At 51.7% G+C, this 24,451-nt stretch overlaps 11 protein-coding genes across 11 annotated transcripts; 5 read left to right on the top strand and 6 right to left on the bottom strand.

Moving 5' to 3' along the window:
* Positions 1-1,304: 1,304 nt before the first annotated feature.
* Positions 1,305-2,384, bottom strand: Triagg1_9849 (uncharacterized protein; the record flags this gene model as incomplete). Its single annotated transcript, XM_062904852.1, has 1 exon — positions 1,305-2,384. One exon carries the CDS (start codon positions 2,382-2,384, stop codon positions 1,305-1,307), a length of 1,080 nt encoding a protein of 359 aa, XP_062751191.1.
* A 4,156-nt stretch (positions 2,385-6,540) lies between these two features.
* On the bottom strand, positions 6,541-8,816 carry Triagg1_9848 (uncharacterized protein; the record flags this gene model as incomplete). Its single annotated transcript, XM_062904851.1, has 6 exons — positions 6,541-6,582; positions 6,644-7,965; positions 8,017-8,186; positions 8,243-8,421; positions 8,472-8,669; positions 8,736-8,816. The coding sequence occupies 6 exons, from the start codon at positions 8,814-8,816 to the stop codon at positions 6,541-6,543; spliced, it is 1,992 nt and encodes a 663-aa protein (XP_062751190.1).
* Positions 8,817-9,444: 628 nt separating this feature from the next.
* Positions 9,445-10,822, top strand: Triagg1_9847 (uncharacterized protein; the record flags this gene model as incomplete). Its single annotated transcript, XM_062904850.1, has 4 exons — positions 9,445-9,903; positions 9,982-10,046; positions 10,107-10,333; positions 10,395-10,822. The coding sequence occupies 4 exons, from the start codon at positions 9,445-9,447 to the stop codon at positions 10,820-10,822; spliced, it is 1,179 nt and encodes a 392-aa protein (XP_062751189.1).
* Positions 10,823-11,054: 232 nt separating this feature from the next.
* On the bottom strand, positions 11,055-12,165 carry Triagg1_9846 (uncharacterized protein; the record flags this gene model as incomplete). The annotated part of the gene is made up of 2 exons (XM_062904848.1): positions 11,055-11,777; positions 12,097-12,165. 2 exons carry the CDS (start codon positions 12,163-12,165, stop codon positions 11,055-11,057), a joined length of 792 nt encoding a protein of 263 aa, XP_062751188.1.
* Positions 12,166-14,247: 2,082 nt separating this feature from the next.
* Positions 14,248-14,649, top strand: Triagg1_9845 (uncharacterized protein; the record flags this gene model as incomplete). The annotated part of the gene is made up of 1 exon (XM_062904847.1): positions 14,248-14,649. The coding sequence occupies one exon, from the start codon at positions 14,248-14,250 to the stop codon at positions 14,647-14,649; it is 402 nt and encodes a 133-aa protein (XP_062751187.1).
* A 332-nt stretch (positions 14,650-14,981) lies between these two features.
* Triagg1_9844 (uncharacterized protein) lies at positions 14,982-15,515 on the bottom strand (the record flags this gene model as incomplete). The annotated part of the gene is made up of 2 exons (XM_062904846.1): positions 14,982-15,148; positions 15,239-15,515. The coding sequence occupies 2 exons, from the start codon at positions 15,513-15,515 to the stop codon at positions 14,982-14,984; spliced, it is 444 nt and encodes a 147-aa protein (XP_062751186.1).
* A 689-nt stretch (positions 15,516-16,204) lies between these two features.
* On the top strand, positions 16,205-18,698 carry Triagg1_9843 (uncharacterized protein; the record flags this gene model as incomplete). The annotated part of the gene is made up of 7 exons (XM_062904845.1): positions 16,205-16,689; positions 16,741-16,801; positions 16,874-17,386; positions 17,441-17,832; positions 17,895-18,106; positions 18,165-18,628; positions 18,681-18,698. 7 exons carry the CDS (start codon positions 16,205-16,207, stop codon positions 18,696-18,698), a joined length of 2,145 nt encoding a protein of 714 aa, XP_062751185.1.
* Positions 18,699-19,296: 598 nt separating this feature from the next.
* Positions 19,297-21,047, top strand: Triagg1_9842 (uncharacterized protein; the record flags this gene model as incomplete). Its single annotated transcript, XM_062904844.1, has 4 exons — positions 19,297-19,698; positions 19,767-19,813; positions 19,862-20,545; positions 20,600-21,047. The coding sequence occupies 4 exons, from the start codon at positions 19,297-19,299 to the stop codon at positions 21,045-21,047; spliced, it is 1,581 nt and encodes a 526-aa protein (XP_062751184.1).
* Positions 21,048-21,407: 360 nt separating this feature from the next.
* Positions 21,408-21,951, bottom strand: Triagg1_9841 (uncharacterized protein; the record flags this gene model as incomplete). Its single annotated transcript, XM_062904843.1, has 3 exons — positions 21,408-21,546; positions 21,630-21,757; positions 21,901-21,951. The coding sequence occupies 3 exons, from the start codon at positions 21,949-21,951 to the stop codon at positions 21,408-21,410; spliced, it is 318 nt and encodes a 105-aa protein (XP_062751183.1).
* Positions 21,952-22,572: 621 nt separating this feature from the next.
* Triagg1_9840 (uncharacterized protein) lies at positions 22,573-23,143 on the bottom strand (the record flags this gene model as incomplete). The annotated part of the gene is made up of 2 exons (XM_062904842.1): positions 22,573-22,983; positions 23,054-23,143. The coding sequence occupies 2 exons, from the start codon at positions 23,141-23,143 to the stop codon at positions 22,573-22,575; spliced, it is 501 nt and encodes a 166-aa protein (XP_062751182.1).
* Positions 23,144-23,604: 461 nt separating this feature from the next.
* Triagg1_9839 (uncharacterized protein) lies at positions 23,605-24,333 on the top strand (the record flags this gene model as incomplete). Its single annotated transcript, XM_062904841.1, has 3 exons — positions 23,605-23,660; positions 23,923-24,196; positions 24,265-24,333. The coding sequence occupies 3 exons, from the start codon at positions 23,605-23,607 to the stop codon at positions 24,331-24,333; spliced, it is 399 nt and encodes a 132-aa protein (XP_062751181.1).
* Positions 24,334-24,451: the final 118 nt, after the last annotated feature.

Here is a 24,451-nt window from a genome sequence, read left to right as displayed (position 1 = left end):
AACCCACGTCGAGTCAATCATCAATTACAAGCACGTCGCCAAATGCCACAGAATGTCAAAACTTGAGGAAATGGTCAATACTTCCATTCTATAATATCGAGTCCCTCATTTGAGACCGGAAGCTACCCATCTGGCTACGCCAGCCCTCGGTTAATACTGAGTTTTTTTTTCTTTGTCTTTCCCTCGCTGAGATAGTATATCCTTCTCTTTGGGGCTCTTTAAAATAAAGAGACAAGCATCAGAAGCCACGTCACCTCTGTTGTTCCCCCTCACTTCCTCTTTTTTTCCAGCTTTGCGCATTTGTGATCTCTTTCTCCACGAAAATCCAACACCCAGTCCTTCTCCGTCATGATGCCATTCCCAAATCTATAAAGCCAACCAACCAATCTCCTCTCCTCTTGTGCAATATCAAGCAAGGGAGTGTGAAAAATAAGATAAAAAGAAAAAGCAACCGAAGTGGAGAATTGTTGCATCTCGAGCCTGAAAGTGCCGCCATTGGGCAGCCATGGCAGATTGGAAATTCATCCGCGAGTGGTGTTGAAGAGCCAAGCGCTTTCGGGAAGCGCCATATTATTAGTTTTTTTCATTTCAAAAAAATGTGTATGTGCAAGAAAAATGCCCGTTATGGGAAAAGACCATGAAATGGAAAAAAAAAAGGGTCAAGTCATCTCATCAAGGGAAGACCCAAAAAGTTTTCGTCGTGAGACGAGGGTATAAGAGTTCTCCGGTATGCGGGTTGTTGCCACAAAGCAGTAAGACAACTGCTCTTCGACATGCATGACGGGCATTAGTTGCCAAAATCCAGGCAGGAAATATCCCAATAGCGAGTGCTGGTGGTGACTCGGATCAATGTGTCCGTTTTCTCTCCTCTTTTGAAGAGTCCCATCGAAAAGCCGATATAGGGCTAGGGTCGCAGTGAGGTATGCGAGCCGCCCAAGGCTCGTCCCCATCTAGGCAGATGGAAAGGAGTGGTGATCCTCCCCTCAGTTTGGAGGGGGAAGATGAGGGGCCAAAACGCAAAAACGAAAACATGCCGCGTGCGGAGTATCGAAAGTAAAGGGGTCCAAAAACATAACATCAATGCGTGCAGAACAACCGTGTCGTCATGAGCATGAAAGGGTTTGATCCGGGACGCCGCCCCCGGGCATTGTGTGACACGTATTCCATGGTCCAGCCAACCAGCCCACCCAGAACCCGAGTGAAAACCCTCCCACCGTGGGAACCCAAAAAGAAACAAGTCGCGCCCATCCGATTAAAAAATAGGAAAGCAAAAAGAAAATCAAACGCCGTGCATGCAGTTGGTATTATACAGAACCTAGCCGAAGAAGGGCTTCGACAGCTTCGCGCTCCTGAGCGTCCGAGGGACCAGGGAACGCAGAATAGTCAATCTTGACTTGTGGTGGATGCGCCACACCTCCAAAGGTGGAGGGCAGCGTGCGCATCCCGCCAGCGTAGGTGTTGGAGGACAGGCCGGACTCGAAGGCTGCGGCCATGTTTGGATAAGAGTCAGCCCGCAGAGCGGCGGCTCCAACGGCGGCCCAGTCTTCGTCGTCCGTCACATCCTCCGGGTCATCATTCATGGCGACATCGTCGTCGGGGGCCTCGGAGCAGGAAGCCGACGCAGAGTCATCCATGGACATCTTATCGGCCTCGTGCTCCATCATGGAGATGTCATAGTGGTCGTCGTGGGAGAGGTGCACCGAATCCCCGCCGCTGGACCCTGCCATGTTCAGCCTCGCCCTGCTCAGGCTCAAGCCCCGGCCGCTGACCCTAGAGATTGGGATTCCAGCGGTGTACGAGGATGGGCCGCTGGGCGGAGTTGCTTGACGGTGTCGGGCAGCCTGTCCCCGTCGGCGCGCATCCCATCTTCCCCAGCCCACTTTCTCGAAGACGACGTCCCCATCGACACCGCGACCTTCGCCACCACGACCTTCGCCACCACGTCCTTCCAACGCACCGACAACCACCCTGCGCGCCTTGGTCGGCGGGATGCCGGAGAATCCAGGAACTGACGTGGTAAGGTATCCCATGATGTGGCGGATGGCCAGCGGCCCGTGGTTTAGCAGGATCTCGGGCAGGTGGTATCTAGCCAGCATGGAGCTGGTGATGGCGCCTGCAGCCTCGAGCGCCGGGGACAGCGACCTTCCGCTGGCGTTGTCGTGAAGATCCAAGTCAGAGTCGATAGGGTCGAGCCTGGCCTTCTGAAGCTGGGCCTTGAGGCCGTGGGCCGGCAAGGAGGGAGAGATGGAGTTTGGAGGGGTCGGGAGGTCCCGAGATCGTGTCACAGTCATCGCAGGATCACTCCGAGCCGCTACAGCAGTTAAGTTGTCTCGGCTCAAGGAGGCCTGGGGGATATCACGGGCAGCAGTCGCCAAAGAAGCCATTGTTTTCTTTCTCTTTTACCGGGATTTGCAAGTGCTTGGGAGCTAAGTCTGCGGCAAGGGAGGCGACTCGGTCAGTATATGTACTTTTTTTTTTTTGTTTTCGCCCGGCGCACGCGAAAACAAGGAAGAAAGAAGGCAAAAAGAAAACAAAAGAAAAACGCATGCATGCAAGCAAGCAAGCAAGAGGCGGTGATGCTCTCGCAGCGGTAATGCAAGTTTTGCTGGCAAAGGGGGTTGAGTCACTGGCCAGGGGTGCCTGCGGAGTACGTACCAAAAGGAGCAAACCAGTGACAGACAGCCTGGCAAAACAAAGGCGATGGTGGAAAGAAGAGAAACGGGCTTCGCTGGCAGGGGCTGGCGCGACGATCGAGACTGTGACAGATGATTCCCGATGTGAATCGTTTGCACGGTTTTGCGTTGTTGTGATTGCTTTGAAGGAAGAAAGGGAGAAGGGAAAGGATTGGAAGGGTGCGACTGAAGCGATTATGAAGGCCGTGTGTACGAGTCTGAGTACATGCGCAGGCACGAGATACAAAGGCGCGACTGCTAGCCGCACGCCCCAGATGCTTGCAGCCTTCTAAAACCCAAGCCGGGCGCCCCCCAGGGAAAGAAAAACGGGCCCACTGTGCGCTGGAACCGTTTAGAGGTTTAGAGGCTTTAGAGGGGAGGGGCGTGGCTGCAGCGCGTCGCCGGGGCGGGCTCCAGGTACCAGGCAGTACTCCTTTGTACCTCAGCCCGTCCCATGACTTGGGATTCGACCATCCATGCCTTGTAATTGCATGGACGCTTTTGGAAGCACCAACTTGCAGCCCAAAGATAAGATGAGATTACAGTAAGGTAAGGCGAAGTGATTGAGAGACGCTCGTTTGGCGCAGTCTGTCTGTGATGAGGTGAAAAAAGTCGGCCACCACTCAAACGCCGTATGTGTCAAACGGCGATTTGGTTCGTTGGTTATACATAGTGCGTGAGCCTGCCCCAGCTTCTAAATGCTGATACGCTCCGCGGCACGGCGTCCCGGAGCCCAATGCGACCACCAGCTAAGGCAAGGCAATGATTTGGCGTCGATTTGAGGAGCAGCAGTGCGTGGTCAAGCGAGAGGGCAGAAACGGGGCTTTGAACGAGTGCTTGGGTCGGGGCATTTCGTATCAGCAAGTCGAGCCCAACCGGTGTAGATGCTTCGTACTGTATAGGTAGGTACTCACCCGGGGCTTGACACTCAAAGAGGCGCATGTACTCACGTCAAAGACGCTCTTCCGGGCATTAAAGTATTTCCCGAGTAAAGTTACTCGTAGATTCTTTGCACTGGTAAAAATGGCTGATTAAACTTCAATCAATGTCGCATTTCCAATTCCATTCCGTTGGCGCAGCGACACCGGAGACGGGCCCCAGCTCTGTACTTTGGCGATACTGTACCTCCCACCCGCCGACTTGTGTACTCTGCCAGTTGACTCGAGCTGACTGTCCCTCATCTTTCTCCTGCATCGCTAAAGCACCTGGCAGGGCTCCTCAGTTCATGTATTTCGTACATGCGATTCACACGCCTCGAGCTCGAGTCGTCAACCCGGCTAACGTGGCCAACGAGTAAGTCGCAACTAGCAACCTGCGCGCAACAACCGCGAGAGTTCTCCAACATGAGCCTATCACTGAGACTCGGGAGCGGGGATAGTCGGAGCATTTCGGCCACGGACTGGACAACGTGCAAGCAGGCGTCGCTCCAGGCTGTTGTCGACGGCTCCCATGGCCCCATCTTGGCCCGAGTCTGGGGAACCAGCTAGCGCGCACATTCATCGCGGGCTGGCTCTTATTCGACGAGAGTTGACGATGCGAGGGCTTTTATGCCTCGGAAAGGGGTGACGAGCTGGTTCTGGCTCGGCATTTGTCGTTGGGTTTTGTTTAGTTTGTTTAGGGGGCCACAAACGACGGCCACAGACAAAATCCAGGAGACGTAGCAAAAACGTATTATCATGTTCATGTCATAGACAGGTATCGCCAAATAGAGCCATATGCAGACAGGTAGGTGGTACTGTAGTTTTGCCTGTGCCCTTACTCCCGGTATCACTTCCTACTGTTCCTAGTAGGTAGATAGCCCCGCCGCGGTGTATGGATATTGCCTGCTTCATCCAAGTTGCGCTCTACAAGGTGGTATACGAATCTTATGGCAATACCACCTTGCGCGTCAGCAAGCAGCGTCATTGTAGCTGGGCCTCACCATGCCATCTAACACTCATCTCATACACAGAACAAAGGCCACCAAGCCCTGATTCTAGGGCTTTGACGCGGGTGTAGGCGAGGCCTTGCGCCAATTTCCATCGCGATAAGTATCAAACCCCCCCATGGCCATGGCGGGAAATCGACGTTTGTGCGCGCCATGCTTTTGCGGCATCGCGGCCAACGGCTTCCTTGCAAAGCGGGGTGTGCGGTTAGTTATTGGACTAGACAATGAGACGGTCTGTTCGGCTGCGATAATGAACCGTCTAGTACGGAGCACATGGAGTCCGAGTCCACCTCCCATCTGTCACGATGCTCGAATCCATGGAGAGTCGTGGGCAGACCCGATTGCCCGACTGGGCAAGCAGAAAGCCGGACCATCTCGTTTCCCCGCCGGCTTTAGCTTGTGGGCAGAACCGCCATCTGGGTCTTTGTCTCAGCCCTTTGGCGCAAACAGGTTTCTTGCCGCGGGCCTTTGTCTTGTAATATGCAAACAACGGCTATGAAAAGCAGAGGGCAGACATCCGACGTCAAAACGCGCATCCGCAGTGTGGTTTGAACGGCGACATTACTGGCTGACGCCAATGTGTGTGAATGTGATGGCGCGCACTGAAGAATCAAGCGTTCGGCCGGCAGCCAATCGGGGTAGTCCGACAACGCAGCTGGTCGGATTGATGGATGCCCTGCGAAGGCAATCAGGCGATCCCGATCTCGACACTATCCGCAAAGAAGCAACGTTTTGACACTGAATGATGATTCCCTGCATTGGTTCTGCCCAAGTGACCGGCCCAAGCGGGAACCATTTCTTCAACTTCATCGGAACCTGCGCAAGCATGCTCTGCGCATGTATCTGCCCGTACCTCCTACATTTGGGTGTACGCGGATTCCATGGGACGATATGCACACACTTGCAGCAACAGAACTGTTAGTAGGGAAACAATACGGCGACCGCAACGGACAGGAAACTACATCCGCCGCCGAATGTCTGCAAACAGGTAAGCCGCTACTTACTGTATACTTGGACAAACCAGTCCGCGCTTTTGTCTGTAGTGTAGAGTAATTGGTACATACTGTGCAGTTTCCTCCAACAGCTCTCTGCGATTCTCTTCAACCAGGACCGTTGAACGCTGTGCAAGCGTCACGTTGCTCGATAGATAAGCTGATTGGTAACGATTCATTTACCGCGCCTCCATGTGACCCCCCATCTCTCGATTCGGGTGTGTGTGTGAGCGTGTAAGTGGTTGTTAGTGACAAGCCAAGCGTGTTAATAGCTGCTGAGGCGTGTGTGTGTGTCAGCCACGCCGAACATGGACCCGACATTCTCGAAAACGGTTCTAATTAGCGATAAGAGTCATTTTCGTTCATCTCATCTCATCCCACCTTTGTCTGTGCGTGCTCGAGGCGATATTGTTTCCGAATTTCAGCACGACGAGTAGCTTCGCTGGTGGTTTGAGGGCTGGAGCCCCGGTGCTCGGACAATGAGATTTGTGGAGTTTTACTACCTAGTACCCGTGTTGGTTTTCTTTAGTGACGTATTGATGAACAGGTACAACAGCTTCCAGTGATCGGCGGCGACGCTTATTTCTTGCACGCCCCCTTGGATGGGTCCCACGAGAACCTTGGTAGGTTTAAAGGAGGTAGCTGTGCTCCGTAATGGGGTTGTTATTTATAGGCTAGTATTAAGGAGCTGGATGACGCGCTCGTGTCGAACCCAGGAAATGAATATTCATTTTTGTGTGATGATGGCGGGCGTAGAGTAGGGTTTGGTTACCCCGAAGAAAGCAAGGTCGAGATTGCGGCGTGCATCGGCGATATATCAGATCTAGACCTGGTTGAGCATGTGAGACAACACGACTAACACCAGCATGATACAGCTGGCAATCAAAAAGGAGACGAAGCTGGTTGTGTAAGTAGAGAGGGGCACAAAGATGACACGCTTTCAATCGGGTTATGCTCTCGGCCCCTGACCAAAGACAAACTCGCGGCAGGCCTACACGATATACAAACGTTATTAGGGGATGCCATGTTCGAGTAAGGAGGACTCCACTCACCTGCTTAAGGACTCCCACTTGTTCTTGAGACTGGAGGAATACCTGTCTGTACTGCGCGATGCTTTGTTCAAGAACCGCCCGGCGTGTTGTGCTGCCTTGACAGATGGCCTTCATCTGAAGCTCCATTTCTTTACGCAAAAAGGGCTTTCCGAGGCTCGTTTCGAAGCTCATCCGGTCGAAGCCCAAGATAAGAGCTACACCAAGTTGAGTTGGCACAAACACTTTCAGCCCGCTTCCCCGACCCCCTCTTGCTGAGCCGCCGGCACCTCCTCCCCGGCCACGGCCTCCTCTGCCACGTCCACGGCCGCCTCGAGTAGCTGGAGCTTCTCCCGGCCCATCCTCTTCCCCCTCTGTAGCTGCCGTACCCCCCCTCGTTGTAGTTGCCACGTACTCTCGGTCTTGAATCTTCTGGATGTGCTCCGCCATTGTGGCATCGGTTCCAATGCCATTGGCGTCCATGAGCGCAATCAAATCCGCTTCAGTAAGATAATTTGGCGGCGATGTTTTACCTTCGGTCATCATTGCCTCGGTAGGCTCGAATTGCTCGCCAACGTTGAATCTCGGAAGCTCTGTGCTATCAGTCCAGTTTTCGTATATGTAGACGTCCAAGTAGTTCCTCTCAAGCACAATGACTCCTCGCGTGCTAAAATGCTCATCTCCAAACAGAAGCTCAATATCCGTTGCCATTCCTTTGGCATCTTCTGCGCAGCATGCAAGAAATCGGCGAGTAACATACTCGTAGAGCCGTCCCTCGTCATAGGTCAATGCGGTTGGTGCGACGTGCGCGATGGGATGGATAGGCGGATGGGCCTTGTCGTCATGTTTTCCTTCTCTTGGTTGCTGAAACCCACCGTTGACGAGACCTTGAGCGAAGGGGCCCCAGCGTTGGTCTGTTGTCTGTTTCTGAACCAGTGCCCTCAGATTCATTCCCTTGTCAAAACGATCCGTTTCTGTCCTCGGATAGCTGATAAAGCCTTTATTGTACAGACCTTCAGCTATCGTCATGGCTTGCTGACCAGACATCCGGAGCAAACGGGTTGCCGCCTTTTGAAGCTCGACGGTAGTGAGAGGCAGTGGCTTGAACTTCCGGGTTGGTTTTTCTTGCACCTTGGTGACCTTGGCCTTTTTGGCAGCAAGGCATCGCTCGTATAAGAGCACGGCTGTCATCCGGTCAAAGAGACGGTTACGAGCCCAAGAAAACCGTACTTGCTTGCCCTCTTTCTTGTGCATTAAAGAAATGCCCCAGAACGGCTCGGGAACAAAATTCTTGACTCGAAAGTATCTGTCCACCACGAAGCCCAGAGTTGGGAACTGGCAAGACCCTACATGATTTCATTCAGTACGAGATAAGGGGGCAATTGTTCTTTACGCACCATAACTAAGAACCAGGTCTGCCAGAGGTCCACCCAGATGCTTGAGATTATTCGTTATGAAGCGCGTAAATGCGTATCCAATGCGAAGATCCAGTTCGATTCTTGCCGCAACAGCGTTTACCTGTTTCTCGTCCAATTCAACCAGGCGTCTGGCTGCCGACAGCACATGGCTGAGAAAGGGGGTGTCAGCACAAGGAAATGCCACAAGACGGGAGATGGTCCATACGCTCGTTCAACATTGCTGAATTTGGCACGCTTCACCTGGATGCCAGCGTTGCCCTTCTTGGCTGCGTCGACAATCTCCTGGCCAATGTGCTCCCCTTCACGATCGCAATCAGTCCATATCACCAGCAGACGAGCATATTTTGCTTGATCGGCTATATTCTTGGCAATGTCCTTTTTATCCTGCTCATTGGTCAGCAGAATCTCATACGGGCCAGTCTGGCATCACTCACATCGTGGACATTCGTCACTATCGGCGCAGTGAAGAGCGATTCTGGTGGAGGATGGCTCCAGTTCTTGTACTCGCTAGTGAACTCAACATTGGTCAGATGGCCCGTAACGCAGGTCATGGTCACGGATGAGGATCCCCATTGCTGGCCAAAGTCAAAGTCAAACGAGTAGTTCTTGATGAACTTGTTGCGTGTGTTGTGCTTGCGTTGGTTTCATGTCAGTTCCCTCGCCAAAGATCACCTTGGACTACTTGAGCGTGTACGCACTGTTGAGAAAGAGCCTCCAGAGAGATGGCCAGCCACAGCCTTGGAAATGGATGGCTTCTCAGCCACGCACAGGACTTTCATGGCTCGAGGCTTGAGGGCGGACAAACACCGACGGGTAAAGTGCATGGAGCTCTCCAATCGAGATTCACGTCTTTCTTTTGATACATGGACCTCCACCAGGCGTTTTTGGGTCACCAATCAGCGGGAATTCCTTCAACTGCCATTCTGCGAAGCTTCACGCTATGCCCGAGCTGCCGAAGACGACGGACGGGGCTGTTCCTTGACAGCTGCACGTGTGGAACAGTAGAGTGTAACTCGCGATGGTATCAGATCGGATAGAGACGAGAGAGTTGAACATGAGCCGAGATTTTTACTGGAGCACGGCAAAGCTGCACCATCGCCCCACCAGAGCTACTGTACATCCGATGGTACCAGCTTGAGATCGATGGAGGGAGGTCAAGCACGCACAGGGCAACAGATGGAAGCTCTGCTAGGGGTCCACAGCGCATCGCCGCACTGAAACTCCAGGCTATGGCGCTGAAGCTGGACGCTAACCCGCGCCTCGATCAGCGCGGCCACAGGCGCTGGAGGCAATCGGCCACAGCCAACAACAACGGCCCATTAATTGGTCCGCCACCGATTTCTGTCTCCGTCATAGGTATCGACTCCATCAATCCCTTACATACCTGGACTGAGCACTTGGACCGCCATGGCCGCATATATAAAGTCCATGACGGGGGTTGAGCTGCCCGTGCTCGACAAGCTCGTCTCAACCCTCAGTTCATTCGGCATCTGGCGATCACCCGCGATGGCTCTGCCTCATGTCAAATCCCTGCAGGACTGCGTCGACTACTCAAAGGTCGTTGAGCCTTTCCTGCCGCAGCTCTACCAGCTACCCCACCGGATCTGGGAGAGCATCGACAGCCTCGACGCCTTGAGGGAGCTCTATGTTACGACGAATCCCCTGATTTCGGGCTTTGCGGCTTCTCTTGCTGTTGGGCTTCTCGCCTTGGTTGCGTCCGAGATCAATCGCAACTATTCGCAGATCGACCGGCTGTGGAGCATCCTGCCCAACCTATACGTTGTCCACATTGCGCTCTGGGCACGTGTAGCTGGTCTGCCGCATGGTCGAGTGGATTTGATTGCTGTCTGTACGACCTTATGGAGTGTACGTGGATCTCATGCGCCAGTGTGATGCGATGTGATTAGGATTATCAGGGCACTGCTAATGTCGGGCTCGTGGCAGATTCGATTGACGTACAACTACTGGAGACGCGGGGGCTACAACATTGGCTCGGAAGACTACAGATGGTAAGAACACACCACCCATTTTCTGTACAGTAGAGTACGGTCCGGGCTAATTCTCAGCAGGATGATTGTCAAAGCTCAACTCAACTCAGTCGTCTGGTTCATCTTCAACGTCATCTTCATTTCGTTTATTCAGAGCATCCTCCTCTACCTCTTCTCGTGTGTGCCGGCGTACGTCATCTTGCTGTCATCTCAGTTTGAGCCTGAAGTTCAGGCAGTTGATCTGGTCTTTTTCGGCGTGGAGATTCTTCTCGTCCTGAGCGAATGGATAAGTGATGGCCAGCAATGGGGTATGTTGAGCTCATCTTTGGTTTAAAAGCCGGTTCCTTATCCATACTAACGCAATGTCAGCTTTTCAAACCGCCAAATACAAATACAAGGATACTGGGAAACTAACCAGTGGGTATACATCGGGTGAGCTAGATAGAGGCTTCATCACAACGGGCCTCTGGGCATATAGCCGACACCCCAACTTCTTTGCTGAACAAACCATTTGGTTCATGCTCTACCAGTGGAGCTGCTTCGCCACCAACACCCCATACAGCTGGGCTGGCATTGGTGCCGTCTCCTTGGTTTTACTTTTCCAGGGCTCCACTAACCTCACGGAGGGCATCACGTCTGGTAAATATCCAGAGTACAAAGCCTATCAAAATCACGTTGGCATGTTCATCCCCAAGACACTGGGTCCGTATGCGACCCCGGGGCCGAAAGTCATCAGGTCGAGCGAGCTGGTTAAGCGTGCTGAGCAAAAGCAGAGACACAAGAAGAAGCAAGGCTGAAATGAAGAACTCTATAACTACCTGCACAACTTCCAACGCTAATGAGCTGCTTCAACGGTGTAATTATAAAATTTTCTACGAAAAAAAAAGAAACAATAGTCGTCATACACGGATAAACCAAGAGGGAAAACTTTGGACTTGGGGAATGTGTTGGAAATTTGCCTATTATATCATACCGCATCTATAAAAGAAAAGAAAAAAAGTCTAATCTAGAGTCTAAATATCATGAGTTCTATGCACCCTGAAGAAGATCACTCAGCTTGTCAGCGTAGTAGGCCGGCACCGCGATCGCATCCTCGCGATCCCAGTCTGCCTTTTGGTTTACACCGGTCAACACATGGAGCGTTCCGCCCAGGTTTCCTTCAATGCCAAATTTGATGTCGGTGTTTAACCTGTCGCCAATCATGCACGTCTTGGCGCGGTCAAGCTGAAACTTGCCCTCGACAGCGTCCATCATGGCCTGGCTTGGCTTCCCGAGAATCGTGGGCTGCTCCCCGACGGCGTTGGCAACGGGAATCATGATGGATCCGGCGCCGAGGAAGAAGGCGTGGTGCATGGGCAAGGTGGAATCCGCATTCGTTGCCAGGAAAACGGCTCCGCGCTGGATGTAGTGGAAGCCGAGCGCGAGCTTCAGGTAGTTGATGTGAAAGTCCAGGCCGCATAGGACGACACCGACCTCGGGATCCAGGATCGAGCCGTTGGCCATGCCCTCGAAATCAGCGGGCGTGATGTCCCTCCTGAAGTTGGGGTCTGTTCCGCCGATAAAGGGGATGCCCTCGGAGGCCAGCTCCGTCTCGATTCCGGACTCACCGATGGCATATACCTTGTTCTTGCCGGGAGGGAGCTTGAGGATGCGGTTGATGTAGATGGCTGCGGAGTAGGAGGAGCCAAAGACATCTTCGGCGTCGCAGGGGATGCCCAGCTTCTCGAGCTTCTTGACGTAGTCCTGCCGTGACTTTGTGGAGTTGTTGGTTACGAACACGACTCTCTTGCCTGGGAGATGAGGAGAAAGAGTGTGAGTGAAGAGTTTGAGTTGGCTTGTGTCTCAGGGGGGTTGCCCAACCTTTTGACTTGAGGAGAGAGATTGTCTCGGGAACGCCTTCATACACGTGGTCTCCATTCCATAGTACGCCTAGCAAATTGTGAGATACTGCCCAGCTCGTTTGGAAAGGGGAATTCCGGCTAACCATCACAGTCGAATAGGAATGTCTACATCTTCATGTGAGCGACGACCACGAGGGTGAGTTTAGGAAGAGAATGGTAAAATCACTCACGTCAAACTTGTCAATGAAGTCTTTGATTCCGGCACCGTCGCCGGTGAGATACTTTGGCGTTGTAGCCATTTTCTAAGATTCTATGTGTTATAATGGGAATGGATAAAACTTGGGTGAGAAATTTCGTATCATCCACCGTCTTTTTCAACTGAGCCGTGATTGGATTCAATCTTAGTGAATGTGGCTGGCTTAAGAATGAGTCAAGATGTAGCATTTTGATGCTTAGTCACGAATGACGCCCAAGATCTTGCACCTGCTGTATTCAGCTGCAGCAGCATAACAAGATCATTTATGACAAACCTATTTTCAGAGATGAGATTTTTTTTTGTCTATTCTATCTGCTACATTGATGTAAACACGAAACGAATTGAGAATACGGTCTCTTAAAGAGCACTAACTTTTCCTTCAATTTTGATGTTGAGAGTGTAGGGTAGGTCAAAAGAATGCGATTTCGGAGGTAGAATGTGCGGCTGCGGGACTACGTCATAGCAGAGGCAAGCTGGATTGCATACCGTATTTGACAGAAGGGCCAATTTATAAACCGGGCTTCTTTTAGTTTCTTTTCTCTCTTAATTCCTAATGCCGTAAATGGCCCTTCCGAGACTGAAAGTGAGATGCGAATCCGAACAATCCAGGCTCGACTGCTTCTTCTTGGCCGTGGGGCATGAAGAATCATTTGCTTTCTATTCCGCTGCGGGCGTTCGACTTGGAGCCCAAAGATGTTGCTGCATGTATATACTCGTATTTTCTGCACTCATTTTAGGCAGTAGATGAGCAAGTGTGGATGGAGCTGACCCAATACGCAGCATCATGCCAATAGGCTTCGTCGTGGGGGTTGCTTCTATGTAATGAATATTCCTCCGCCAAACTGTCCATTTTCCCAACGGGGTCATGAATGTATTGCTGCCTTATTGACACTCGTACATGCTGCAGCCGAATCCGAAAACATGCGGATTTTGTCACGGGATGGAGGCAGCTTCCGATCAAGTCATCCATGTACTCCGTACGGCGCAGCGTTACTCTTACACCAAAGCCTCGTTGTATGATTGTCGCCAAACCGGGGCGGACTTGCGCTTCCCCGAGCGAAGCCATTCTAGCCTCTTGTTGTACCGAGCACAGGTCCGTGACGGTGCAAAGCATCCCTGGTGTAACGTGTTCACCGGCTGAGGCAGAGGAGTCGTTTCGTGCATCTCCATTACCCTCACATCTCATGATTGCTGCTGTTTGGACGCGAATCACTTCACAGTCGTAAGGAGAGCAAGGGGACAGGGCATACGTATAAATCGAACACGAGCACGGATCTGCGGCTCCCTCGGTCACACTTTGCGTCGGCCAAACTGCCCGGCTGTGGATTCCGGACGAGTCGTTTGCTCTTATCGGCAATTCCCTGGTTTTAGTGCATAGCCCGATCGCCGTGGCTGATACAAGGCCTCGGAGGACCCTTGATGGCGTAACATTTTAATGAGGCAAAGCGTCCATGTGGCTCCCTCGAAATTTATGGATCCCGGCCGAACCGAGTTGAAGAAAAAAAAAAAAAAAGAACCCCTGCTCAACAGGAGATAAGACGGCGTTCTGGTCAGTAGACTCCCAAATAGACGGCTCACATGGAAGGCGATAGGACAAGGGCCGGAGGATCGCCAAGTTTGCTCCGAAGACGAGGAAACAATATTGATGTCTAGTGCTATTTTATTACTACTTGATTCTGCTTGGCACGGAGTACACATGGATTTAACGCTTCAAGAGTTTTAACAAGGTTCCACGGCTCGGCAAGACTCATCCAGCCCGATGGGGAGTCACTTGCTTGCTTGCATTAGAAATCTGCTAGCAGAGCCTGAGCAGCTTGACTCGTGAGCTCTTAGACGCTCCGATAAGGCGGCGAGGAAAAAAAACAATTTCAGATGCTCGGTGAAGTAAAAATAGGAACCTCCCACTTTTTACAAGTTACTTCTGTCAAACTACAAATACCTCCCACGCTCCCACACTTGCAACTCTTCAACTCTCCAACCTAAGCATCGTGCTTGAACTAGTACCTAAACGCAAGCATTTATTACTTCTACGTACCGAAGCAATATCGCTTATCTAGCGTCTCGCCTGAACATCACACCTTACCATCTACCAGCTGCGAGACTGCGAACCTCTTCCCTATCATCGATGGATACCAACACACCAAACCCTCGCCTGACCACAGAGTCACTCAGTCTTTCCAGCAGCAGCTGTTCTACTCCTTCTGTCTCGGCCACCTCAACGCCTACGCTAGAATCCTACGAGTTCGTCGGCGGCTTCGCCCATAAGCTCTCGACAAACCCTCTGCCGCCTCTTTCGCGAGAGTACCCCAAGCCCGCCAACGAAGTCGACGTCAAGGAGGCCCTTGAGCGTCAGCCTGGGAGATGGAGCATCCAGGGCCAGATCAAGGCAAACCAAATCAGAGCCCAAAACGCCGCGCTGCGACCCGAGGACAAGGGCCGGAAAGCGAGAGACTTTGAGGCGGCCAAGCGGGAGCTGCTAGCGTTCCACGACAGCGCCTTGCAGAAGGCTTCCGGCGCAGGACGATGATGCCGATTACGTTGACGAATTTACGTGTTTTGCTTTCTATTTGCGTGGCGCATCGGTTAAGCGGATATATACCCATAGAGAGTGTCCGAGTGGCTACTGGGGAGGAGAGCATCAGCAGGCTAGAGATGTTTTCTGGGGGCCAAGAATTGATTTGTTACGATGAACCTTCACATTGGGGCCGTGATTCGTATTGCATGACTAGCGAGAATCCTTTACTTGTTGTCGAACTAGAGGGGAACTGGTTGCGAGAGGGGCTCAAGTATATACCAACGAGTCGTAATAATGAATATAGTACAATGACATATCTGCAATGCCATGAGATTGTCCCGCGTTTACTGGATGCGAGCCGCCAGCGTGAAACCGTAGGCCACAGCGGCAACGAACTCGACAAGGTTGACGAGCGAGGAGATTCCGTGCAGGATACCAAACTTCTTGTTGAGGGCACGCATCTCGTCCGACTTTGCATCCTTGTCATACCACTCCCCTCCGTCTCGCTTGGCTGGTGAGAGGGGATTCACTCATTAGTTCTGGGTTTCCCAAGGGCTTTCATCTCAACAAATTGAAGGGGGTACAGGACGGGGCTAGCTACCTTGTCCACGGCGGTCCTTCATGGTCTTGATAGTGGCGGGAAGCAGCACGGCAAGCTGGACGAGGCCGCTGACAAACATGGTTGCGATGGGCACCAAGGAGCTCCACTTGTTGGGAGCCTCAAGCAGGCCGCTGATGCCACCTTTGATGCCCAAGAGGGAGTTTCCGGGGAACGTCAGAGCGAGGAACGCGGGGATTGCGGTTTGCATGCCGAAGTAGATGGGGAACAATTTGCTCTGGACGGCGGAGAAGGACGGCCTGTCGACGGTTCGGAACATGACGATGCCATTGATGAAGGACTGCAGTAGCGTGGTGTAATGTAAGCAGCGGTCCGATTCTCATGAGAGGCTGAATCGACATGTCTCAGGTGGAAAACGTAAGAGATTGGGGTAAGAGGAAGCAGATGGGATCCTTGGTGACGCACATGAAAGAATGTCGTTCCCAGCAGGGTGCCGTATCTAGTTCGGTCGAGACAATGAAGTCTGGCATTAGCTCACCGATCACTCAAGACAACTGTCTTAGAAGCAGAACCCACGAGATGATGTGGTACGGAACCACCGAAGTAATAGTTGAGGCGACCATGTTGCCGGTCCCCAGCTAAACACCAAGGCTGGGCAGAATTGAAGTTGAGGAGTAAGAAATCCCAGGTTGGGCTGATATCGAGTGGTTTCCGATCATCCGATACACCTTTACCTTTGATGAAACGTGAGGTCATGAGCGGTCACGTGGTATCGCGATACATGCGCGTTTGTCACTGGGGCTTGTCTGCCCGCCATCAGCCAAACGGCGTCGTCTGCCTAAATCTGGGCGAGGGTGCAAGCAAAGGCGGGCCTATCAGCTTTCACGATTTCGGGGGCTGGTTTGCTGGGTTGAAATAAAATAGAAGAGCAATTGGCGATTTCCTCGTTTCGTTTTTATTTCTTCATCTTTTTCCCTTCTTCTGTTGTTCTCAATTTACTTCGCAGCGATGGCAGACAAGGAAGCCACTGTCTTCATCATCGACCTCGGCGCGTCCATGACCGCGACCAATGGAGGCCGGAAGGAATCAGACCTCGATTGGAGCATGAGCTATGTGTGGGACAAGATTAGCAACGTCGTCGCCTCCAACCGCAAGACACTCTGTGTTGGCGTGGTGGGACTCAGAACCGACGAGACCAACCACACGCTGGGCGAGGACGGTTACGAGAATATCTCTATCCTGCAGCCGCTGGGGCCAATGACAATGACCAGTCTCAAGAATCTTCAGTCCAAAGTGAAGGCCAGCGGGACTGTGGACGGTGACGCCATATCAGCCATTGTGGTTGCTGTCGACATGATTGACACCTACACAAAGAAGAATAAGTGGAAGCGGCAGATTTGCCTGGTTACCGACGGCCGCGGGGAGATAGACCCTGATGACATTGACGACATTTCGAAAAAGATGCGCGAGTCGGGTATTGAATTGACAGTCTTGTGAGTTGAAATGGCGTTTTAGAATGGTCACAGTGTTGACTGAATTACTAGGGGCGTTGACTTTGATGCCCCCGATTATGGCTTTAAGGAAGAGGACAAGCCTTCAATCAAGGTAATTACGGCGGATCGTTTACGTCTTACCTGATCCTTTCTAACCATGTCTAATGCTCGGATTTTTTTTTAGAAACAAAATGAAGAGACTCTAAGAAAACTAGTGGATGGTTGCGGTGAAGACTCAAGGTTTGCTTCCATAGTCGAAGCTATTGACGACATGAACGAGCCACGGGCAAAGTCAGTCAAGCCGTACAAGGCATATGACGGCCTTCTGACCTTGGGAGACCCGAAAAACGCCCCTGCAGTGGTGGAAATCCACGTGGAGAGATACTTCAAGACACACCTTGCTAGGCCACCAACAGCCAGTACTGTGGTGATCAAGGAAGAGCAAGCTGGGGGTTCACAAGAAGCAGATGATGAGAAAATGGATGGAGTGGAGCTTACGGCCGTTAAGCAGGCTAGAACGTACAAGGTCAATGATCCGGATGCTCCAGGTGGCAAGCGTGACGTCGAGTTTGAGTCTCTGGCCAAGGGGTACGAGTATGGCAGGACAGCAGTTCACATCAGCGAGTCTGACCACAACGTCACCAAGCTAGAGACGCAGAAGAGCTTCAAGATTATTGGCTTTGTCCAAAAAGAAAAGGTAATGTTTTGGTTTCCCGACGCTGGACCAGGATTCCACCTGACCGTCTTCTAGTATGAGTTGCTGCTTAACCTTGGCGAAAGTTGCGTCACCATTGCCGCCAAGTTCGACGAGAAGTCGGAGCTGGCATTCAGCTCTCTGGTGTGGGCACTTTCGGAGCTTGACTCGTACGCCGTGGCCCGTCTGGTGGCCAAGGACGAAAAGGAGCCTATAATACTGTTGCTGATGCCTCACATGGAGCCCAATTACGTTTGCCTATACGATGTACCTCTACCGTTTGCAGAAGACATTAGACCGTACCAATTCCCCCCATTGGACAGAGTTGTTACTGTCAGTGGTCAAACACTCACCAGCCATCGCCTGTTGCCATCGGATGAACTCAACCAGGCAATGAGCGATTACGTGGACGCCATGGATATATCAAATTATGGGATTGACGAGGATGGGTGAGTATATGAAGAAGCCCCTTCGAATAAGTCCCCGTCTCTAAACTTGCTCATTTTATTAGGGAGCCTGCCGAATATGCCACCATTGATGAGATATACAACCCTGCAATACATCGCACCAACCATGCAATCAAGCAACGAGCAGTTCACCCAGAGAGGCCAATACCGGAAATCCCCCCAGTCTTGCTCAGATTTGCAGCTCCTCCGACGGAACTGATCGAGACAGTGCAAGCCAAGATTGATTCTCTAGTCCAGGCTGCAGATGTCAAGAAAGGTGATTATATATAGGCAATCCCAGACACTGGAAGTTTGATGTGCTAATGTCTTCTCAGTGCCACCCAAGGCTAAAGGTAAACGTCAAAGAGAAGCGGTCAAGCCCATCTCGGGGCTGGACGTGGATGCTCTTTTGGGAGAAGAAAAGAAGGGATCAATTAGTCCCGAAAATGCAATTCCCGATTTCAAGCGAGCCTTGAACTCGTCAGAAGAGGTTGAACAGATTGCAGAGGCGACCAAGCAGATGGGAGCCATTGTACGATCTCTCATCACAGACAGCTTTGGGGACAGCAAATACGCTCAAGCAATGGAGGGTATCGGGGCGATGAGAGAGGAGCTCACAAACCTGGAAGAGCCCGGGCTGTACAACGATTTCGTGCGCGACCTGAAGAAAAGCTTGCTTTCTGGGGCTCTGGGCGGCGACAGGCGAGACTTTTGGTTCAAGCTGAGGTGGGCGAAACAGGGGCTGATTGACAAGAAACTGTTGGAGGTATCGACAGTTACGCCTGAAGAGGCAGATGAGGTGAGTAACGCAGCATGCTGGATGGTTGTTGTTGTTTGCTAACTTGTGATAGTTTTACAAATCAAGATGAAGTTACGTTGATCAAGCAGGCAGTATGTAGATGGACCAGGTAACACCGAAAGGCTGAAAAGGCAATGATTGAGCATGTAATTGTATGATTATAATGAATACGTGAAGGAAATACAAGGGGACAATGGTACTCATGTGCCCCCTTTGACAGAATCAAGAGCCACATCATAGCTTTCTTGCCTCTTTGCCCAACACCACGTAACTCTGCCTTTGTAGAATTCTTCTGTCAAACGACTCCATCTGTGGCAAGCATCTAAAATTTGCCCTTGTGATGCTTTGAACTGAAATTTTTTGCTGTCGAATTTTTTGCCTGCAGTTTTCAAGTTGTGCGATTTGATTGTGCAGGCGGCCGTCCAGTGCCTGCCCAACCGCTACAGCTGCATTTGCCCAATCAGCTGCACTTGAGTTTCGTTTCACCTTGCCCTTCATCTCGCTTTCCAGCACACTTTTCTATTCTTTTCTTGTCTCTTATTTTCAACTTCTCTTCTCCCCAGGGCATCTCATTTCTTTATTTTCAACCACAAATTATTCATCTGTCTTGCAAGTCAATCCCCAGTGTGACCAAGCAAACTTCTCGTCTACTGTTGCCTAGCCTCAGGATGGCCAGTTTCGACTTCACATCCCGTCTCGAGACGCTCAAGAGCCTTGGAGTGAATGTTGAGTACGGCGAACATGTGCGAGAAGAAGAACCAAACGAAACAGCGTCACTCAATTCTGAGGATGAGTTTCCGGCCGTAGTAGCGCCTGGATCAGGAGGAAAAGATGCCTCGCTATACGACGCTAGCCGCGACACTTGGAATTCTGTGGCCCATTCTATGCCACATTCTATGCCAGAGAAGAAGGTGCCAGTTGCAAAGATTGACGTTTCGCCTCCCGTGATGCCTCTGGATTGCTCTAAATTCATTGTGGGGGAGCCTGCAGACGAAACGATCAGCTTTTGTTCATGGAAGGTCGTTTTGGCTTATCCTGATAGCTTCATCGGCAAGGCGAACAAGCCTCGGGTATGTGTAGAATCCTGTTGCTCAGATATACAAATATGGAGAGGGTATGTCGCTGACGTAGTCCACAGGCCAAGCCTTTCTTTGACAAAATATTGGAGGATCGAGTCTGGGATTTGTGAGTATCCCTTAACTTATCTTGAATGCATTCTAACCAATCTTGTAGCTTCTACCTCTACCACCCCGAGAAACCTGGCGATAAGCCTCGTTTGCTGGTGCCCACGGTTCAGCTGGAATACTTTCTCAAGAGTATCAACAGAGAGCTCGGCACTTCACTCGCTATCCCGGGAGGCGTAAACCAAGATCGTTTCTATATGAAATTCGGCCAGGGAGATGCACCAAGACCACGATATCTGAAAAGATCAAGAGAACAGAAGTCCTTGGACATTGAAGGCTTCCCAGACTTTCATCAGGCGGACTGGGACAGCTTCAGGGCTGCGCATGGTGCCATCCAACAGGACTGGATAGAAACCTGGAACATGATGGTGCCGAGGCCAGCTTTCCGCGACAAGAAGAAGGATTCAGGAAAAAAGGCGGCTCAGAAAAAGCTCGACAGAGAGCGAATGCTTTACGAGACCCAGGAATTTCTTCATCTGACACCAGACAGTGGCAGTGCGGCAGATGTTGTTTTCCTCTGCATGGACGTCGAGGCCATCGAGATGCCGCCGAATCCCGTTTCTGAAGTCGGAATAGCCATTCTTGATGTCAAGGACCTCAAAGGCGTGCCGTCGGGCCCTGGCGGCCATGATTGGTGGCAGTTTATCAAGGCATACCACCTTCGAACTAAGGAATATGCAGGTCTAGTGAACCATCGCTTCGTCCATGGGTGTCCTAGCTACTTCGATTTTGGGTAATTGTTCAAAACATTGCCTTTTTGTGTGGGTTCCTGCTAACTTATTAATAGCAAAAGCACCTTTCCGGAAGAATGTGAGCTTCCCGAAGCAATTCTAGAGGTCCTGGCGCCATATATAAATAAGAAACGTCAGCTGGTATTTGTCGGCCATGACGCTCAGCAGGACATCAAGTACCTCTCGAGTGTAGGATTTGAGATATTGTCCCTTCGAGGCCTTGTTGAGCAGCTGGACACCAAGGATATTCACCAGGCTTGGAAAGAACGGGACAACGGCAAGAGCCTTCTGACTGTCCTCAACGACTTATCAATTCCCAGCAAGCACCTACACAACGCCGGCAATGACGCCGTGTTTACTCTGCGTGCCCTCATCGGAGTTGCTATCGAAGAGATCCGGGAGAAGGAAGCAAAGGCGAAAGGAAAAGAGTACAAGCCGGCACTGTGGGATGTCGAGGTGAAGGAGCCCGAGGTTGAAGTTGAAGGAATGGAGAAGTGGGTATAAACCGTCTTGAGTTGAGACTTGGTATTTTCTTTTCTTTCTTCTTGTGGGGAGGGGTTATGTTTACCCAAGTGGCAAGCCGCGAAATCTTTCATGTAGCTAGCCCCTCCCTATCTAAAACCTTCCCATACCTTAGCTATGAGTCGCTTAGATGGCTTTCAAATGCAGGTCACCAACCCACCAACGCCAATCGCTATGGAAATCGAATATCGTACAAGACATATACACACGGCCCCCCAAACTGACTCTCTTTTTTCTTTCTCCCATTACCAAGGCGGCGGGTTCGTAATAATGCGGTATGTGGTTGGACACATGGGGCCGTTCATTTCCGCCTCCTTGCAAGTTTCACCGGTTCAGCTTCGGTCAGACGGTTTTATCCAGCAATTCCTTGGCTTCGTTGACTTTGGTCGCCAAGTACGGGCTGCCGCCTCGATCGGGGTGGTTGAGCAGCATGAGGGTTCGGTGGGCCTTGCGGACCTTGTCTTTGGTAATGGATCGCTCGCTATAGCGTGAAACGGAATTAGTCCTCTTCAATCGCAAAGTGGTGTTTTTGTTTTTTTTTGTCTTTTATGCTTCGTTGTTTACCTCAGTGATAGAATGAGAGAGGCCTCCTTCTTGGTCATTCGGGGCTCGAAACCGCCCTTGTAAAAAGCCTTGCCCATGGCGCCGACGCCGCCGCGGGAGCGACGGAGGGCGACGAAGCCGGCGCGGCCCTGTGGAAGAGGGAGAAAAAAAAAGTGTTAGCTTTTTGTGTCGTTTTTTTTTTCTTTATTGCTTTTGGGATGGTTGTGTTGGGGGCGCATGTGTGGATGGCCAAGGTGCGCTTATACGAGACTTTGGGGAGTTTTCAACGTACGAGGAATGCTGCGACGGCGACACCGGCGCCCCAAGCCATTACTGAAGCCATGATGTAGAAGAGGTTTTGTTTCGGACGGGTGAGATTTGACAGATGGCGGCTGTTGGCTCGTTGGGAGGGTTGATTCTGTCGCAATGCTGTAAGTGGGTTTGAGAGAATCGGGCTTTCTGAGAAAGTTGAAGTTTTGCTGGGTGCGGGGCAATAGTTTTTCCGGGGAAGAGTGCGTTTGGGCTTGGGGATGATGTGCATGCATGGATTGGAGGGGTGGAATTGGATGCGTTGATTGGTTGCGGACGATTTGCAATTCGTTAAAATACTTTATTTTCTATATAATTTATGTGCAAGGCAATATGTGATAAACTATGTATTTGGTATGCTTATTTCTTGTGGTGATGCTCAATGGCGGATACGAGGAGGTTAGGACTTGTCTATCTGAGTTGCGCTCGGCAGTAGCTCGTAATGAATCGGCTTGTAGTGATGCTTCAAGTCTCGGTGATGCATGGCCTCAGGTGCTGGAACCGGAAACGCTTTCTTGCTTCTGAAGGGCTTCTCTTGAATATAGTAGGCATCCGTCCCGGTGAGAATCGTGGCCCTGAAGCCGACACCATCACGCAGGGGCTTGCCTGAGTTGCGGGATGGTTGAAGGAAGATTGTGTGTCCACAGTTTGCTCTTCACCCTTGCTCCTCTTCCTCTTCCTCTTTGCTTACATGCTGATGTGCCTTTTCCGGCATCTTCAAGGCTCCTTCGACCGCCTCTTTAATCTTCTTATCCAGCTCTGCTTTACTCTCCTCCTCCTGCTGCCGCCTCTCCTCTTCAGCGGCCTGCTCCCAGTTGTAGTTGCCGGCCCCCCCTCGCCCCGACCAGTTCGCGCGGTGAGGCTGCGGGTTCTTCTTCAGGCTCGAGGCCACGGCGGCGCCCGTCTCGTCCGCCAGCCGCCCCTGGTTCTGCGCGGCATACGACGGGTCGATGAAGTTTCCGGCTCCTCCACGGCCGGCCCTTGCGGGGCCCTGCGGCTGCGACGGGGCCGCTGACGGCGAAGAGAAGGAAGAGGCAATGGCCTTTAGCTGCTGCGCTTCAAGATCCTAAACGGGCGGGCGCTGCATTAGAGAAAAAAACAACAACTGCAAGGGGGGCCAGGATCGGTATTTTTACTTTGGATGCCTCGTCGGCCTGTTTCGACGAGATGTAGTTGCCTGCCCCACCGCGGCCGACTTTGTAGAGCGCATCTTGGTCCTGAGGCATCGCGGAATGCGTGCAAGGGGGGTGTGTGTGTTGTTGTTGTGGAACTTATAAGGAAGGATTTATAAAAATAAAAGAGGGTTAACCTCAACAAGTAACCGTAACCTCTGAATTACGTACCAAAAGCCCACTTTGCTTTGGTTGAAGCCGACCAAGTTTTTTTCTTTGGTTGGAAAAAAAAAAGATGCCGGGGTGTGATGGTAGAAGAGACCGAGGCTTCGCTGACGTCACGAGGCTACTCCGTGGACCCGTTCATGACGTACGCCGGAATCCGGGAAAAAAAAACGACAGGCAGGGATTCTTTGGGTCGACGCCATGTGCGAGAAACAAGGTTTGTGTTTTGAATTTGAGCCGTGGCTTCTGGGCCCTGGCATAAGGGTGAGGTTTTGGCTTGCGGGAAAAACATTTCAAGGGGATCGACGGAAAGGTTGATTCTGAAGCGGGAGCCAAACGGACGTGGATGCATGTCAACCTCGTTTGGCGCCGTTTTGGCAGTTTTGGCAAGGCGATTGACATCCATGTAAGTGCGCGTACCTTGCTGGTAACTCGCTGATCAGCTCAAGTACCGCCGTACTGGACAGTAGACAAACCATTATTCCGGAAATCGTCGGTCGTGGTTCGGTGGTGGCTCATCCCCTTGTTCGTCTCTCTCTATGCTCGTATTCTACATACGGCTCAACGTTATGGGCAGTAACCATGAGCCTTGGTGCCGACTTGTATCGACACCTGCACAACAGATGATTCCGCAGCCGTTCGCATAACGGCACTGATGATCCCCACAGGGCAAACTCAAAGAGCCATCAAACACATGACAAGTATCCCTTCTCCCGTCAAACAGTTCAAGTCAAGCCCTACAGCACCACCCGTTACGCCCAGTCGGAAGTGGCGGGCGGCTGCCGCTCTCAAAATCTACGACGCCCTGACGCTTGGCCCGGCTTCCATGGAATCGTCGATGCGCAAGTTCCATTGCAGGGATTCTTCGCCGCGTGTCTTTTCTGCGGCGTGCTTCTCGCCGACTTTGTTCCGGAGATGCCGACATGGTTTCGGCGGGACGAGGTCCGTGTCCAAAGCCGGGAGCGTATTTCAACAAACGTTTTTGCTGATGCAAGAAAACGTCGATGCAGCGTCAGATGCTCCATAGCGGCGTTTCGGAGGACAGTGCGAACGGTGGGGAGATGTCGCGCGTCGACTAGATCGCACGCACTGCGTTTTCTTTGCTTCGAATTCATGTATCCAGTGTCGTTTCATTGTCCATCTCTTTTGACGCAGCGTGATGGGGCAACGAGGGAGTGTAGCAATGAATCCGGCAAA

The sequence above is a fragment of the Trichoderma aggressivum genome (assembly GCF_033847375.1).
Source record: "Trichoderma aggressivum f. europaeum strain CBS 100526 chromosome Unknown scaffold_060, whole genome shotgun sequence".
Classification (NCBI taxonomy): Eukaryota; Fungi; Ascomycota; class Sordariomycetes; order Hypocreales; family Hypocreaceae; genus Trichoderma; species Trichoderma aggressivum.
Note: the sequence above shows the minus strand (reverse complement) of the source record. Positions and strands in the feature narration are given on the sequence as shown.